General features: G+C 31.7%; 6 protein-coding genes across 7 annotated transcripts; 4 read left to right on the plus strand and 2 right to left on the minus strand.

Moving 5' to 3' along the window:
• Positions 1-363: 363 nt before the first annotated feature.
• Vps36 (vacuolar protein sorting 36) lies at positions 364-2,138 on the plus strand. Its single transcript, XM_076904607.1, has 6 exons — positions 364-610; positions 668-863; positions 937-1,298; positions 1,357-1,521; positions 1,595-1,810; positions 1,871-2,138. The coding sequence occupies exons 1-6, from the start codon at positions 515-517 to the stop codon at positions 2,042-2,044; spliced, it is 1,209 nt and encodes a 402-aa protein (XP_076760722.1). The 5' UTR covers positions 364-514; the 3' UTR covers positions 2,045-2,138.
• A 1,263-nt stretch (positions 2,139-3,401) lies between these two features.
• LOC143428809 (uncharacterized) lies at positions 3,402-6,602 on the plus strand. Its single transcript, XM_076903946.1, has 10 exons — positions 3,402-3,574; positions 3,693-3,739; positions 3,816-3,896; positions 3,993-4,199; positions 4,316-4,400; positions 4,491-4,613; positions 4,673-4,845; positions 4,913-5,014; positions 5,076-5,264; positions 5,349-6,602. The coding sequence occupies exons 1-10, from the start codon at positions 3,511-3,513 to the stop codon at positions 6,426-6,428; spliced, it is 2,151 nt and encodes a 716-aa protein (XP_076760061.1). The 5' UTR covers positions 3,402-3,510; the 3' UTR covers positions 6,429-6,602.
• Positions 6,593-7,898, minus strand: Mcts1 (malignant T-cell-amplified sequence 1 homolog). Its single transcript, XM_076903962.1, has 6 exons — positions 7,716-7,898; positions 7,480-7,632; positions 7,305-7,405; positions 7,067-7,200; positions 6,923-6,990; positions 6,593-6,837 (listed from the first exon to the last, which is right to left on the minus strand). Exons 1-6 carry the CDS (start codon positions 7,724-7,726, stop codon positions 6,756-6,758), a joined length of 549 nt encoding a protein of 182 aa, XP_076760077.1. The 5' UTR covers positions 7,727-7,898; the 3' UTR covers positions 6,593-6,755.
• Positions 7,899-8,341: 443 nt separating this feature from the next.
• LOC143428819 (uncharacterized) lies at positions 8,342-9,596 on the plus strand. 2 transcript variants are annotated; one of them, XM_076903963.1, is made up of 4 exons: positions 8,342-8,453; positions 8,960-9,148; positions 9,224-9,385; positions 9,465-9,596. In XM_076903963.1, exons 1-4 carry the CDS (start codon positions 8,394-8,396, stop codon positions 9,564-9,566), a joined length of 513 nt encoding a protein of 170 aa, XP_076760078.1. In that variant the 5' UTR covers positions 8,342-8,393; the 3' UTR covers positions 9,567-9,596. The 2 variants fall into 2 exon arrangements, with proteins under 2 accessions (XP_076760078.1, XP_076760079.1); XM_076903964.1 differs by having other exon boundaries at positions 8,381-8,432.
• An 8-nt stretch (positions 9,597-9,604) lies between these two features.
• LOC143428810 (polycomb protein EED) lies at positions 9,605-11,205 on the plus strand. Its single transcript, XM_076903948.1, has one exon. It carries the CDS (start codon positions 9,605-9,607, stop codon positions 10,886-10,888), a length of 1,284 nt encoding a protein of 427 aa, XP_076760063.1. The 3' UTR covers positions 10,889-11,205.
• A 432-nt stretch (positions 11,206-11,637) lies between these two features.
• Positions 11,638-12,740, minus strand: Pfdn2 (prefoldin 2). The gene is made up of 3 exons (XM_076903965.1): positions 12,534-12,740; positions 12,102-12,225; positions 11,638-11,980 (listed from the first exon to the last, which is right to left on the minus strand). The coding sequence occupies exons 1-3, from the start codon at positions 12,677-12,679 to the stop codon at positions 11,792-11,794; spliced, it is 459 nt and encodes a 152-aa protein (XP_076760080.1). The 5' UTR covers positions 12,680-12,740; the 3' UTR covers positions 11,638-11,791.
• Between the last annotated feature and the right edge of the window lie 657 nt (positions 12,741-13,397).

Raw genomic sequence — 13,397 nt, forward strand, 5'->3', positions numbered from 1 at the left:
CTTAGACGAAGTCAAAAAATACGAGGCATGCAAAGAGAGGTACAGATACTAGCTAGAACCACAGAAAACGTGTCATTTTGTTTAACAAAGAAGATACAAGCTTACCTTCAAACCACAATTTCTCCACATTATAAGAATAGCTGCGCCATCTATTTAAAGAGTGCTACAGTTGATCGACGCAACATTATCATATAAGAAACTGGACTAATGAACGATTAATGGCGCTAGTTTAAAATTCTAATTCCTGCTATAGGACACCCCAAATTCCCTAAAAATTCAAATTGTGAAAATAAATTACTAATACCTTATCTATACCTTAATTAAATGGACGTATAGAAGCGGTGAAGTTTTCTACTTCGTGAAAGAAATTAGCAGAGACTAAACGACCATCACGATCAGGATAGATGTATACCCTAGAACTGATAGTAAATAGATACATATATACGTGCAAGTGGAATTCGTCAAATCTGATTTCAACGAACTTTTCAAAAAGTATTTAACTTTCCGCAAAATAATGAATAGATTTGAATACGCTGATTCTCGGCTCGCACCAAATGAGACTTACATAAGGCACGATATCGGTGTACGCTTGTACGATGGCGATGTCAAGGTATATGTGAAAATACTAATCGCTCGAAACGAAACATAACCTATAATTTTTTGACAGACAAGTTTTGAAGGTGGTGAATTGGTTCTTACCAGTCACAGGTTCCTTTGGGGAAGACCTGGTGATATATCACGTGGTCACATCTGCCTTTCGTTATCTTTCCGTCATGTAGTTTCCTTCATGGAAGAAGTACCTGGGCCGTTTTCCTTTGGGCGTAGTAAAAAGATTGTTTTGCATCTCTCAGAACCACCAATTGGTACGTGCCCTATATACATACATACAATATTATTTTATAAATTAGTTTACCACTGGGAAATCTTTTTTTGTAGATAAAATGCCTGGTCCGCTGGATAACAGTATACATAATTACATTAAATTATCGTTTAAGGAAGGTTTAGATCCGTCCTTTCTACCGCAACTGTCCGATGCTATTATGAAACGAATTTGGGAATACGCACCCATCATGCCAGTAAAACATCCCGATACTAATAAAAAGAATAGCGGCGACGTTAACAGATCTTTACCGCAAATAAAAATACGAACTGGTATCATAGGCATTGAAAGAAGCCTTAAGGAACAACAGAAAGCAACAGATGAAAGCATATCGATGGCATTTCAAGATCTCAAGAAACTTATGGAAATGGCTAAAGATATGGTTTCCATTTCAAAAACCATCTCAGCAAAAATACGGGTGACTCTTAACAAGATTATTTTGTAAAGTTGACATTCATAATCAAAGACCATTGCAGGAGAGGCAAGGGGATATCACAGAGGATGAAACAATCAGATTTAAGTCCTACTTAATGAGTCTTGGCATCGATGATCCTGTTACTAGAGATGCGTACAAGAATAGCAACGAATATTTCAAACAATTGGCGAAGCAACTTGCAGACATCTTAGAAGAACCAATTACAGTTAATATAATTAATATAATAATTGTTACTGTACATACATTTTATAAGATGCTCAACAGTTTTCATTCAACAGGAAGTCGGAGGAATGATGACACTAACAGACGTATATTGTCGTGTAAATAGAGCTAGAGGTTTGGAACTTTTGTCTCCAGAAGATTTATTAAATGCTAGTAGACAATTAGCATCTATGCTTTTACCAATAGTATTAAGAGTATTTGATAGTGGAGTTATGGTTCTTCAAGTTCGATCACATGATGATAATACCATAGTTGATCTAATAGCTGACATAGTAAGTAATAACGTCTAACAAACTTTTACATAATTTTACCTAATTTTGTTTTTTTTACAGATAAAAGAGAGGGGATCTATAACAGCAGAAGAACTTGCTCAAACCAAAGGTATATCAGTCCTCTTAGCACGTGAAAGATTGTTGGTTACAGAGAAAAAAGGCAGGGCATGTAGAGACGATACGATTGAAGCTTTAAGATTCTATCCTAATTTATTTTTGGAAAAGGACGACTAACTGCCGACTTTCTTACTGCCATACAAATATAAGAATACACTTACTTTTAAAGAACTGTATTATTTTCATGCTGTAAACATAATTCTGAACATTTTGTACGTCTTATTTTTTTGTGCCTTTACACATTGCACATATAGAATAAATTAGAATTAGGTATTGAACTGTACCAATATCGTATCAACATAATAATTTATTGACAGAAACAAAAAATCCTTACCTCAAAATTAACGCATCTTACGTAGGTAATTTTTGACAAAAACATACTTATCACAAATTACATGCATTAACTGTTTATAGTTGAGGAATAAGTAACTGCGCGGGAGAACTCACACAGATTAGTCACCACATAGTCAACTGTTAACACTACTACGACCTTGTATAAAACTTTGTTTACCGCTCGTCGCGCCATTTGTGAACAAATCGCTCAAACTGCTCGCACATTATTATCGACAGGAAAGTTTTAGTCATCTTCACAGAGATGGCGCCACCAGTCGGTCGGTAGTTCACTTCGCTGTCGATAATTATGTGCGACCAGTTTGAGCACTTTTCACAAAGATGGTCTTTCAGTCTTTCAGCTGTCTTCTCTAGTCTTCAGCTAGTCTTTCAGCTGTTCACTTCTCTGTCGATAATAATGTACGAGCAGTTTGAGCAATTTTGACAGAGATGGTGTCACATTTGAAAAATAAAACTACGTTGGCTATGTGGTAGTAACTAATCACGTAAATTCTCGCGAATGCAAGTTCCATTTTTGTTGAATAGCTCTGTACATATACAGCATAAATATAATTTTAAAAATCCATGTTCCCGAATGAAGTGCAGAAACAGTTAAAAATATTTTTCTCTAATTTAACATTCTAAATTACAATAAAGTAAATAATTTGCAGTTAACGTTAATGAATGTTAATTCATATTGTAAGCCTGGAAAAAAAGAAACTTTTACAAACTCTGATTGGTCAGAATGAAAGGGACATAGCTCGTTTCACATAAGGATTTTCAATTCTAACAAACTATTGACTGAAGCGGTTATGTATAGTTACAACGTGTGACGTTAAAGCGAGGGATTCTTTTTACCTTCATGCTGAAGATTCTTGTCTTAAATATTATAAAATGATATATTTCGACGAAGTGAATTAAAGTTATTGGAAATAACTTTCATTTAAGGACGCTATCAATTAGGCAAGAAATAAGTCAGTACCATAGTGGTTATGAGATTACTGTTCTGACTTAAATCTGTAAGAAAAAATGTTCTTCACTGTGGAAATATCCAAAAAAATTCTTCGCAACGAGCATATACTTATGTAAAATATACATACATGGTGATAAAGTTGAATGAAACTTGAAGCTTGAACATACATTTTCATTCAACTGAATACAATATAAAGATTAACAATATTTATATGTGATCAAGATTATTTGTATAATAAACTTTTAAGGAAATAAAGCTATATATATAGAGCAGAGGCAAAATGGCTTTGCCTCCAAATTACAAACAAGTAGCAATAGCTACGTCAAACATTGTTGCATCTAACCGTAAGTGTCATTAACTTAAAATTTATTGACTATATTTAATGTTTTTTAGTCCATCCATGTCTCTTCCTCACTTTCTCTATGTAATGAATTGATTTAATGAGCAATAATTATATTCCAGAACGACTTAGAGCATCTGGCGGAAGTAGTAGTAGTTCTACTAACAGTGTAAGTAAATGTCTCCTATCTATTAACTGTACATCATCATCTAAAGTATAAAATTAAATTTTATACTAATCTGCAGAAAGATGCGCAAAGTCCATTCATTCAAACACCTCATAGCCACCCAGGATTTACACCACAGAAAGTTGGGAAAAATACAAATGTATGTATGCTTTTATATAATATAACATTAAAATTGTAATAACAGTGTCATACATCTATGAATCTGAACATCTTCTTGTTTGTATTAATTAAACAGGCTGATTCTCGTATGCCTAAACCACCTAAACCACCAGAGAAACCTCTTATGCCTTATATGAGGTATAGCAGAAAAGTTTGGGATCAAGTAAAAGCTCAAAATCCAGAACTAAAATTATGGGAGATTGGAAAAATTATTGGCCAAATGTGGAGAGATTTGCCAGATGAAGACAAGACAGAATTTATTGAAGAATATGAAGCTGAAAAAGTAAAACATTTATATTATCTTTATATAACATAATTAATATAAAGTTGTGCATATATGCAATATAGTTAACAATATAATTAAAGATAAACATTATCATCATTTATGTACTTGAATAGGTTGAATATGAAAAAAGCCTGAAAACTTATCACAATTCACCTGCATATTTGGCCTACATTGCAGCTAAAAATAGAGGAAAATCCGGTAAATATTTTTCATTTGTAAATATCATATCATGGATACATGTATTTTATATAAAATTCTTTTTGCAATATATTTCTATATTAATTCCAGCATTATGCGCTGCACAACAAAATAATGATGATCGAGAAAGTCATGAACGTTCCTCTGGCAGTACCAAAGGACAAGCAGCTCAAGATAGAAGAATTGACATTTTACCTGCAGAAGATGACGATGGTACATATATTTATACGATTTAAATAAATGAATATCATGTACACATTTCCATTTTATAGATCAAGATGATGGGTACTCCGTAAAACACGTTGCGTACTCTCGCTACACTCGGAATCATCGTCTTATTAATGAGATTTTTAGTGATACCGTAGTTCCTGATGTTCGCTCTGTTGTTACTACACAACGGATGCAAGTACTACGCCGCCAAGTACAATCATTGACGATGCATCAGGTATATAATAATATACAATAAAATAAATACTAACTTTTAATAAATATTGTGACTTTAAATGTTTCAGAAAAAGCTTGAGGCAGAATTGCAACAAATAGAAGAAAAATTTGAAGCAAAGAAACGTAAATTTATTGAGACCAGTGAAATATTTCAAGAAGAATTAAAAAAAGTAAGTTATCATTTTACTAACATAAGTAAATGAATTCAAGAATAAAAAATGTTTCTTTCAGCATTGTAAACCAGCAGTAGATGAAGAAGCATTTAATAATATGGTAGAACGACAATATGAAGCACTTAGACGAGATAGACTGAAAGGCGCGGAAGAAAATCGTTCAGATGGACCTGCATCGAGCGAATCAACTCCAAATTCTACTCCTACTCCAACTCCTGCTCCTGTTAATGATGATACTCCATCTGATGTAAGTGTTATCTATTTAATAATTCATAATTATTTAATTTTTTTATAATTAATTTTCATTATCATTTTCCTTTTTTTTTTATAGGTCCCTGATAATGATACAATAGACAAAAAAGCAAACGGATCTGAGAAAACTAGTAATGAAATTAAAAAGGAATTACCTTCTCCACCATATACTGAAAATAAACCAGAACCTCCCTCGGCTCAAGGAAATTCTAATCAACACACGTCCACTTCTGGAATATATTGTGGGACTGTTAGTCCAATACAGCAACAGCAAACGCCGCCACCACCTCCGCCTCCACCATCAGCACCACAACAGCAACAGCAACAACAACAACAACAACCATCGTCACAACCGCAACAACAGCCATCGCAAACTCAACATCAACAACCACCATCTCAACCACATCAACAACATTCACAACAGCCACCCACACAACAATCACAGGCATCTTCTTTGCAACCACAACAACCTACTACTACAACAGCAGTTGCTACTGCAGCTGCTAATACAAATGCATCTGCAAGTGTAAACGCAACTGGAAATACACCGACTATGCCTCCTGTTTCTTCACCAGCCCCACCTATGCAACATAATCCTCATCAGCAAGGAATGTTAGCTAATCATTCAATACCGCCTCACCAAGGGACACAGGGAACACAGGGAACACAAGTGCTTCCACCCCAAGGACCTGTTTCTAATCCACATACTCCTCAAATGATTCCACCGAATCAAGGCTATGGTCAACAATATCAACCAGGACCTACTCAGCAGCCCCAAAATGTCCCATTAGCTCCAAGACCACCTCATCCGTCTTATGCTTATTCCCAACAACAACCATATCATCAACCATATCCGCAATACGCACACCCATATTATCATCAGCCGTACTCACAGTACTCACCGCATACCATGGGTCGTCCTCACGCCCATGGCCCTCATAGTCCACACAGTCCTCATTATCATCCACAATCTCCTCATGCTGTTGGTGAAAATAATACTACTAATAACAGTGTACCCGGTTCAAATGCTGCCTCTGCACCGACTTCTGATACTAGCAATTCATCTTATTCCCCAGCATCGGGTCACTGCGAAAATGAACGTACTGTTGCATCAGAAAATCAAGAGGGCCAAGTAGATATTAAATCGGGATCTGGTTAATTATTCTTTTATAACTTTTATATATCGATTTATAGATTTCCTTTGTGGTTTTTATGTAAATCATAAAATTACATTTGAGTAATATCGATTTAAACACTGATTAATAAAACTGTCACACTCTATCAGTTTGTAAGTGTGTGTTTTTCAAGTACACAATAAAAATGCATCATTAATCTTGTTTTTATTTTTGTAGCAGTATTGTGATTAGGGCCATCATTTCACAGCGCAACATCTTACTTCCCTGTTTTTAACTGTCAAAAAATGCATTTATACAACAATTGAGGTATCTATATATTACATCATTGTGTTAGACAATGTATCAGTCTTTTATTTCACAGATTTCATTTGCCAAAGTCCATCATTTAAGTAATGACAATTTTCTATCCCTACTCCTTTGTTCACCTTAATTCTGCAAATTATATTATTACTATAATGCACAAAACACTTCTCGTACTTTTCAGATATTAAGATATCATACATTTCTATTTACTTACATATCATCTGTTGACAATGTAGTAATACCCACAGCTAAAGCATGTTGCTTACCCTCTGCCATAACAGCCTATACTTTAAATTAAGAATTTAACAGAATTAATTGTTTGAACCGATAAATAACAAATACAGTCCACAAAGGATACAACAACTGTTCCCTTTTCTACAGGCATCATCTTCGCACCTTTCGATGTTAACCCGGGACACATAATGTTAGCTCCACTAAGAACAAATCGGATAGCACCCTTGTCAACTTGTTGCATTGGTAAAAAAAATGGATCTACAATTTAGAAACATATTCAAATAAAACAAAATGAACATTTTCATTCATAATTTGCTTTTCATTAAAAATTATCTGTTACATTTAGGAAAAGTATCGCTTACATTTATGTAACAATCTTAAGGTAGGCATCCAGGGTCCCTCTCGTTGACGGAAAAACAAAAGATCTCCTGCTGCGTTAACTATGATCTCTATGTGATCATGACTAGTCACAAAAATAAATACACACTAAAGTTTTTACCACTAAACGTAAGATAAATTAATTTTCATAGTATTTACCATTTTACAATTCGAAAAGCATCCTTTTTTGGAATTATGGCATCTACATGACTCTCCAAGTAGGGATAAAGTTCTAAAAGCTTCGAACGTATCCCTTTCTGAACTGACGATTTTAATTGTTGTATACCAGAAACACTATCCTTCTCGTCAAATCTGTTTAAATATTAATAATAACGATATTAACACTACTATACAAAGGTTATGTTCTTACACTTGACAAAACAATGCGTACATACTTTTTAAACATTTTCCTTCTTTTTATAAAATAATGTCGAGCGTCGAAATGTTATCAGTACACACGAACAATACATTCAATTAATTAATTCTTAATGTAAATTTTATTTACAAAAGGTGCTGTCTCCCAACCGGTGTATGCTGCGTGTAGGTTATTACAGTACTTACTATTGTATTTATGTATCTATAGGTAGATCAATATACATATATATGGTATAGGTATAACATGTAAGTGCATACTCATACACGTAAGAAATGTTTTTAATATCCGTTTAAATAAGTAATCTAATCAAATGGAACATTATTTCCAAATTGTTTGTAGCATTTTACATAACATGTAAAATCTGTGAAAAAAGTTTCAATAATTCCAAATATGTAAATAAAAAAAAAAGCACATAAGAAAAAATAAGTGTAGGATATTATTGCAATTAAATACTTATTCGCAAAGAGACACAGTCGCTTACAATTGATTGAAAACAAAAGAAATCAGAATGAAAATCCACTTACACGAATAAAAATTGTTTTACTGCACGGATAAAATGTAATTGGAAATTTTAATATATTTGTGAAATTTCTTGAAGCTGTTCATTTTATACCATATTGCTAGATTGTTACGTATTTCCTGCTTTTAACTTTTGAATGTTATATACTTCCGTAATGTTTTAGTAAAGATCAGAGAAATGGCGGGGATACTTACTAATTGCGGTGTACGCCAAAGTGATAGTTTAGTTTCTCTTTTGGTGCGTTTGCAATTTTATTGGATCTTTTAAACTACAAGTCTCTCTGAATAATATGTAGCTATGCTCACAAATAAGAGGCTAAAAATACAATGTTTATTTTCCAATAACATTTTAATTTCACTTTATAAGAAATCGCTTATAATACCTTATATATGAAACAAACATTTTCATTTTATATCTAGAAAGTCGTAAAAAACATAATTACTTTACAAGAATTTGTATAGTTTATGAGCTAATGAGTGGATGCAAACATTTCATGTTAATCATAATTTATTTATATTTCCATTCTTTCATTAAATCATGTATAAACATAATACTCTTATGTTTATATTAAGTAGTGTAATACTTTGTTACCATTTTTCATATACATTTGTGTCATTAAAAGAAAAGAAAAGATATTAAGTATGTAATATTGATGAGGTTATGTTAATTTTGAAAAGATTGAATGGAATTTTTATTAATATGAGACAGTGTTTACAATATAGATAATCAAGAAATAACTTTAGGTTATAGGGCCAGCAGAATTATGTTGCAAAGTTTCTGAAGAATTACACAAAAGTGCAGCGAAAAGAAAATGGCATATTGTTGTACATCAGTGTGAATTTGTTACTCAAATCACACGATCACAATTAAATATTGGCATAGATTTCATTATTTTTGTTTTCGACTGGAGAACGTCTGAGTCTTTTTCTGAAGTGAGTACAGAATTTTTATTTATAATATTTGTGTAATATTTTTAATATAATACAATAAAGAAACATTTACTTAAGGTAGAAACAAATATAAGTCTCATAGACGAACATTATATAATTTCCGGAGCAGTATGTCTAGTAAACTGCAAAGCAGTCTCAAAAGTTATGAGATTAATTTCCCATAAGATAGTACAACTACAAGAAAGATATAATATTCAATTTTTGTCTGCTAATATTCTTGTAAGTTTATATCTTTACTTTCCTTTTCTTAACTTATAATTCTCGAAACATGTATACTAATTTTTATATTCCATTTCAGAAGCCACAGATTTGTGTTCAATTAGGTAACAAGATTTTAAATTTAGTAGAAGTTGTATTGGGCATAACAAGCGGAATTCCTACAGCTGGACTATTAGTATAACATTTTCTGCAGTTAAAATTTGTACTTTTAATATTAGAATGAAAAAGGGAAACAGCAAGAATCAAGCATATGCTTCTAGCCAAGAAGACAGTGAAAATGACAGTGACCAGACCGAATGCAGTATTGGTAGTAATTCAACAGCTGGTACACATCGTAGTGATACACCTACGCGCAGTGCACGTTACAGAAAAAAAGGTCGGCGTAGAAGTAAAACAGCCAAATATAAACCATGCACAGACAAACCTCTTTACAAATATTGCTGTAGCATTAAAGAAGATCACGGACAACCATTGTTTGGAGTACAATTTAATCATCATTTAAAAGAGGGTGAACCACTGATATTTGCTTCAGTAGGAAGCAATCGCGTGAGCATTTATGAATGCCCAGAAGGAGGAAATATAAGACTATGTCAGTGTTATGCAGACCCTGATCCGGAAGAAAATTTTTATACTTGTACTTGGACCTATGATGATTCTGGCAAACCTTTATTAGCAGTAGCTGGATCACGTGGAGTCGTTAGAGTTATTAGTCCTGTAACTATGACTTGTATCAAACACTATATTGGACATGGTCATGCAATAAATGAATTGAAAATTCATCCTAGAGATCCGAACATATTGCTTTCAGCATCAAAAGATCATGCACTCAGGTTATGGAATATAAAAACTGATGTGTGTATAGCAATCTTTGGTGGCGTTGAAGGTCATAGAGATGAGGTTCTAAGTGCCGATTTTGATATGAAAGGAGATCGTATTATTTCATGTGGTATGGACCATGCTTTGAAATTATGGTCATTAGATAAGCCAGATATGCAAGAAGCAATAAAACAGTCCTACTACTGTAACCCCAGCCGTAATGGAAGACCTTTCGATTCAATACTCCAACATTTTCCGGACTTTACGACACGCGATGTTCATCGCAATTATGTTGACTGCGTCAAATGGTACGGCGACTTTATTTTAAGTAAATCTTGTGAAAATTGTATTGTTTGTTGGAAACCAGGACGCCTTGAAGATTCTCAACTACGTAACGGAGAGACAAGTGCTACTGTTTTACATAGATTTGAATTTAAAGAATGCGATATATGGTTTATACGATTTTCGATGGACTTTTGGCAACGCACAATAGCTTTAGGAAATCAAGTGGGCAGAACATATGTATGGGATTTGGAAGTTGACGAGCCTGGTCAAGCACGTTGTTATTCACTTCAACATCCCAGGTGTACTGCACCTATACGTCAAACTAGTTTAAGTAGAGATGGTTCAGTTTTATTATGTGTTTGCGATGATGCTACTGTATGGAGATGGAACCGTGAACATTAGCATAAATATATGATGCATAAAATGGTGCCTTTATATTTACATAAATATATACTATATTTAAATGCTTATTACTGCCTTCACAAAATAATTAACTGTAAACAGAAAATTCTAAATTTACATTAAACTATTTATAACTTAATTCAAATAGATTTTTTTAATAAGTTGCAAAAAATTGAAATTTATAGATATTTGTATATTATAGGAATTAATTTTTTATACATGAAATTGTAATAACAAAGATTTTAAGGAAGAATTAGATATAATTATGTTGTGTTCGTAATTATAATTGTAAAAACAGTACATGTCCCTATTTCTTTGTATACAATATTTTGTGAAATTGTATATATAATCATTTCACAAAATAAAGTTAGTTTATACAAATATTTAACTGTAAGTTGTAATCTGAATCCACCACATTGCTTAATTGCTTAAAATCCAATATAAAATAAAATTAAATTGAAAGACTGTTTTTTTGATAGTTCAGAAACACTGATTTATAAATATGAAAGTCCTATATATTTTCAAACATAAAAGGTATTAACGTTTAATTCGTTTACTAAAAATTATATATGCACTAACTTTTTGTAATTTATAATTTTATCATCACTCTGTTATGCATTTCTATCTTGCGATTCATGAGGATAAATGAAATTAATTGTAAGAATTCTGTAATTGAACTATAGTAAGTAATGATAACAGTAGGTGACTAAAGTAATTATCTAATGGTACATGTTATTTATCAATAAAGAAAGATTGCAGTAAATGTTTTATGCAAAATACACAATCATTAAAAAAACTGAATATTCATACATTTTACATATAATATTCTCTGAGATTTAATAAATAGGTGCCAAAGTATGATATAAACATAAACATGAAATATACTGTGAACAAATTTTGATTTTATGCACAGTTGCTCAATAATGGATTTGCACCTGTTCCACTCCTCTTTGTTTCCTTAGTATCTTTATCTGCAGTTTGTCGTTGTTGCATAACCTGTTGTATTGTAATGTTATGCTTCTCTTTAAATTCATTTATTTCTATTCCTTTTTTTGTCAGTTGCTCGTATAGAGCATCTATAACTTTAGTTAACTGTAAATCATTAAGTACACGTTTATTATTTTCCTTCTTAATTAATAAAAAGAAATGTTAAAAACTATACTTATTTATACATGGCGGACTTTTGATTGATTAAAAAGAAAATAAATCTAACCTGCTCTTTGTTTGTTATCAACGCAGGCATTACATCTTCTACAGTACGTTCACAGAGAACTCCTCCAGTCATTCTATAGCATTTTCTTTTTGGATCTATATTTTTTAATGTATCAATTACAGTCCTAAAAATTAAACAATTATATTATTTAAATAATATGGCGTACGTTAACGTATGTACAGTATTTAAAAAGATATACATTATAAATAAGTGTAACATTCAATATATTAAAATAAAAATTTATAATTTTATCCTCAAACAAAAATGGCATTAAGATACAGTCATTTAATAATGTACAAAGTTTATTTACATGTATACGTAAATCTATAGATCTATAAATTAATAGAATATATATCATTATTTCTCTGAAACATTCAAAATACTATGCCTGTAACCAATAAAAATAATTAATATAGGTTAGAAAACACGTACTTATGTTCATTTAGTTCTGCTTCCATTTCTGATAATTTATTAGCCGTTGCTCTTTGCTCATTGCGAAGTATTTGAAATTCGGATAATATTTCTGTAGTGGTCTTCGCACCTTTTGAAGATTTTCCTGATTTTTTGTCGCTAGCCATATTAGGATCTTTGTATTACTTCTCTATCCACAAGACTCACTTACTCACCAACCCTTCTCTCGATATTACTAGTTAAGATCGATTTATATATAAACGTATCAATTAAGTTTAAATTCAGCTATAGCAATACATATTTTTATGTTTTGTACATATAAAAATTCTATATTATAAAAGATATCATTGTAGATTATACTAATTTTTGTATATAATATAAAAATATTAAGTTTCAATCAGAAAAATGTCCACTTTGATTACATTGTTTCTCAAATTTATTATAAATGTATATTATAAATTAAATGTATGAAATAAAAATGTTATTTGTCTTAAATATAATTCTATTATTCCCTCCTTCTCTTTTTCTCTTTCGTTTGATACATTTTTGCCTAAATAAATCTATTTTTTTATATGGATACACATGGATGTAATTCGAATTTTATAAATGAGTGTATGGTAATAAACAAATCCCTTTTATTTTTAGTTCTTTGTTACATCGCACAGAATCGAAATGCTACTTTGTGCGTATTATTTTCTTTTTATGAAATAAAAAAGAGCAAAATGCCTTACAAAATTAAAATATCAACACATGATATTCTACGCTGAATATTTAAAATTCAAATCACCATAGCCAAAAGGAATATGTCAGAAAATTAGTATTTATACATTAAATGTATATTTCTATCAGTTAATACATTCATGCTCACGCACATAAATAAAAAAC

This window comes from Xylocopa sonorina, chromosome 11 (assembly GCF_050948175.1).
Source record: "Xylocopa sonorina isolate GNS202 chromosome 11, iyXylSono1_principal, whole genome shotgun sequence".
Classification (NCBI taxonomy): domain Eukaryota; kingdom Metazoa; phylum Arthropoda; class Insecta; order Hymenoptera; family Apidae; genus Xylocopa; species Xylocopa sonorina.

What these genes read in the sequence shown, in the direction of transcription:
- Vps36 (XM_076904607.1), top strand. Translation starts at nt 515, where the DNA reads ATGAATAGATTTGAATACGCTGATTCTCGGCTCGCACCAAATGAGACT. An exon ending in TGTACGATGGCGATGTCAAG is followed by an intron (nt 611 to 667) that starts GTATATGTGAAA and finishes ATTTTTTGACAG; the next exon opens with ACAAGTTTTGAAGGTGGTGA. An exon ending in TTGATCTAATAGCTGACATA is followed by an intron (nt 1,811 to 1,870) that starts GTAAGTAATAAC and finishes TTTTTTTTACAG; the next exon opens with ATAAAAGAGAGGGGATCTAT.
- LOC143428809 (XM_076903946.1), top strand. Translation starts at nt 3,511, where the DNA reads ATGGCTTTGCCTCCAAATTACAAACAAGTAGCAATAGCTACGTCAAAC. An exon ending in AAGAATATGAAGCTGAAAAA is followed by an intron (nt 4,200 to 4,315) that starts GTAAAACATTTA and finishes GTACTTGAATAG; the next exon opens with GTTGAATATGAAAAAAGCCT. An exon ending in TTCAAGAAGAATTAAAAAAA is followed by an intron (nt 5,015 to 5,075) that starts GTAAGTTATCAT and finishes TGTTTCTTTCAG; the next exon opens with CATTGTAAACCAGCAGTAGA.
- Mcts1 (XM_076903962.1), bottom strand. An exon ending in GCTTTTCGAATTGTAAAATG is followed by an intron (nt 7,406 to 7,479) that starts GTAAATACTATG and finishes TTTTGTGACTAG; the next exon opens with TCATGATCACATAGAGATCA. An exon ending in TAGAAAAGGGAACAGTTGTT is followed by an intron (nt 6,991 to 7,066) that starts GTATCCTTTGTG and finishes TTTAAAGTATAG; the next exon opens with GCTGTTATGGCAGAGGGTAA.
- LOC143428819 (XM_076903963.1), top strand. Translation starts at nt 8,394, where the DNA reads ATGGCGGGGATACTTACTAATTGCGGTGTACGCCAAAGTGATAGTTTA. An exon ending in ATAGTTTAGTTTCTCTTTTG is followed by an intron (nt 8,454 to 8,959) that starts GTGCGTTTGCAA and finishes AAATAACTTTAG; the next exon opens with GTTATAGGGCCAGCAGAATT. An exon ending in CGTCTGAGTCTTTTTCTGAA is followed by an intron (nt 9,149 to 9,223) that starts GTGAGTACAGAA and finishes CATTTACTTAAG; the next exon opens with GTAGAAACAAATATAAGTCT.
- LOC143428810 (XM_076903948.1), top strand. Translation starts at nt 9,605, where the DNA reads ATGAAAAAGGGAAACAGCAAGAATCAAGCATATGCTTCTAGCCAAGAA.
- Pfdn2 (XM_076903965.1), bottom strand. Translation starts at nt 12,679, where the DNA reads ATGGCTAGCGACAAAAAATCAGGAAAATCTTCAAAAGGTGCGAAGACC. An exon ending in GCAGAACTAAATGAACATAA is followed by an intron (nt 12,226 to 12,533) that starts GTACGTGTTTTC and finishes TTTAATTTTTAG; the next exon opens with GACTGTAATTGATACATTAA. An exon ending in TGATAACAAACAAAGAGCAG is followed by an intron (nt 11,981 to 12,101) that starts GTTAGATTTATT and finishes AATGATTTACAG; the next exon opens with TTAACTAAAGTTATAGATGC.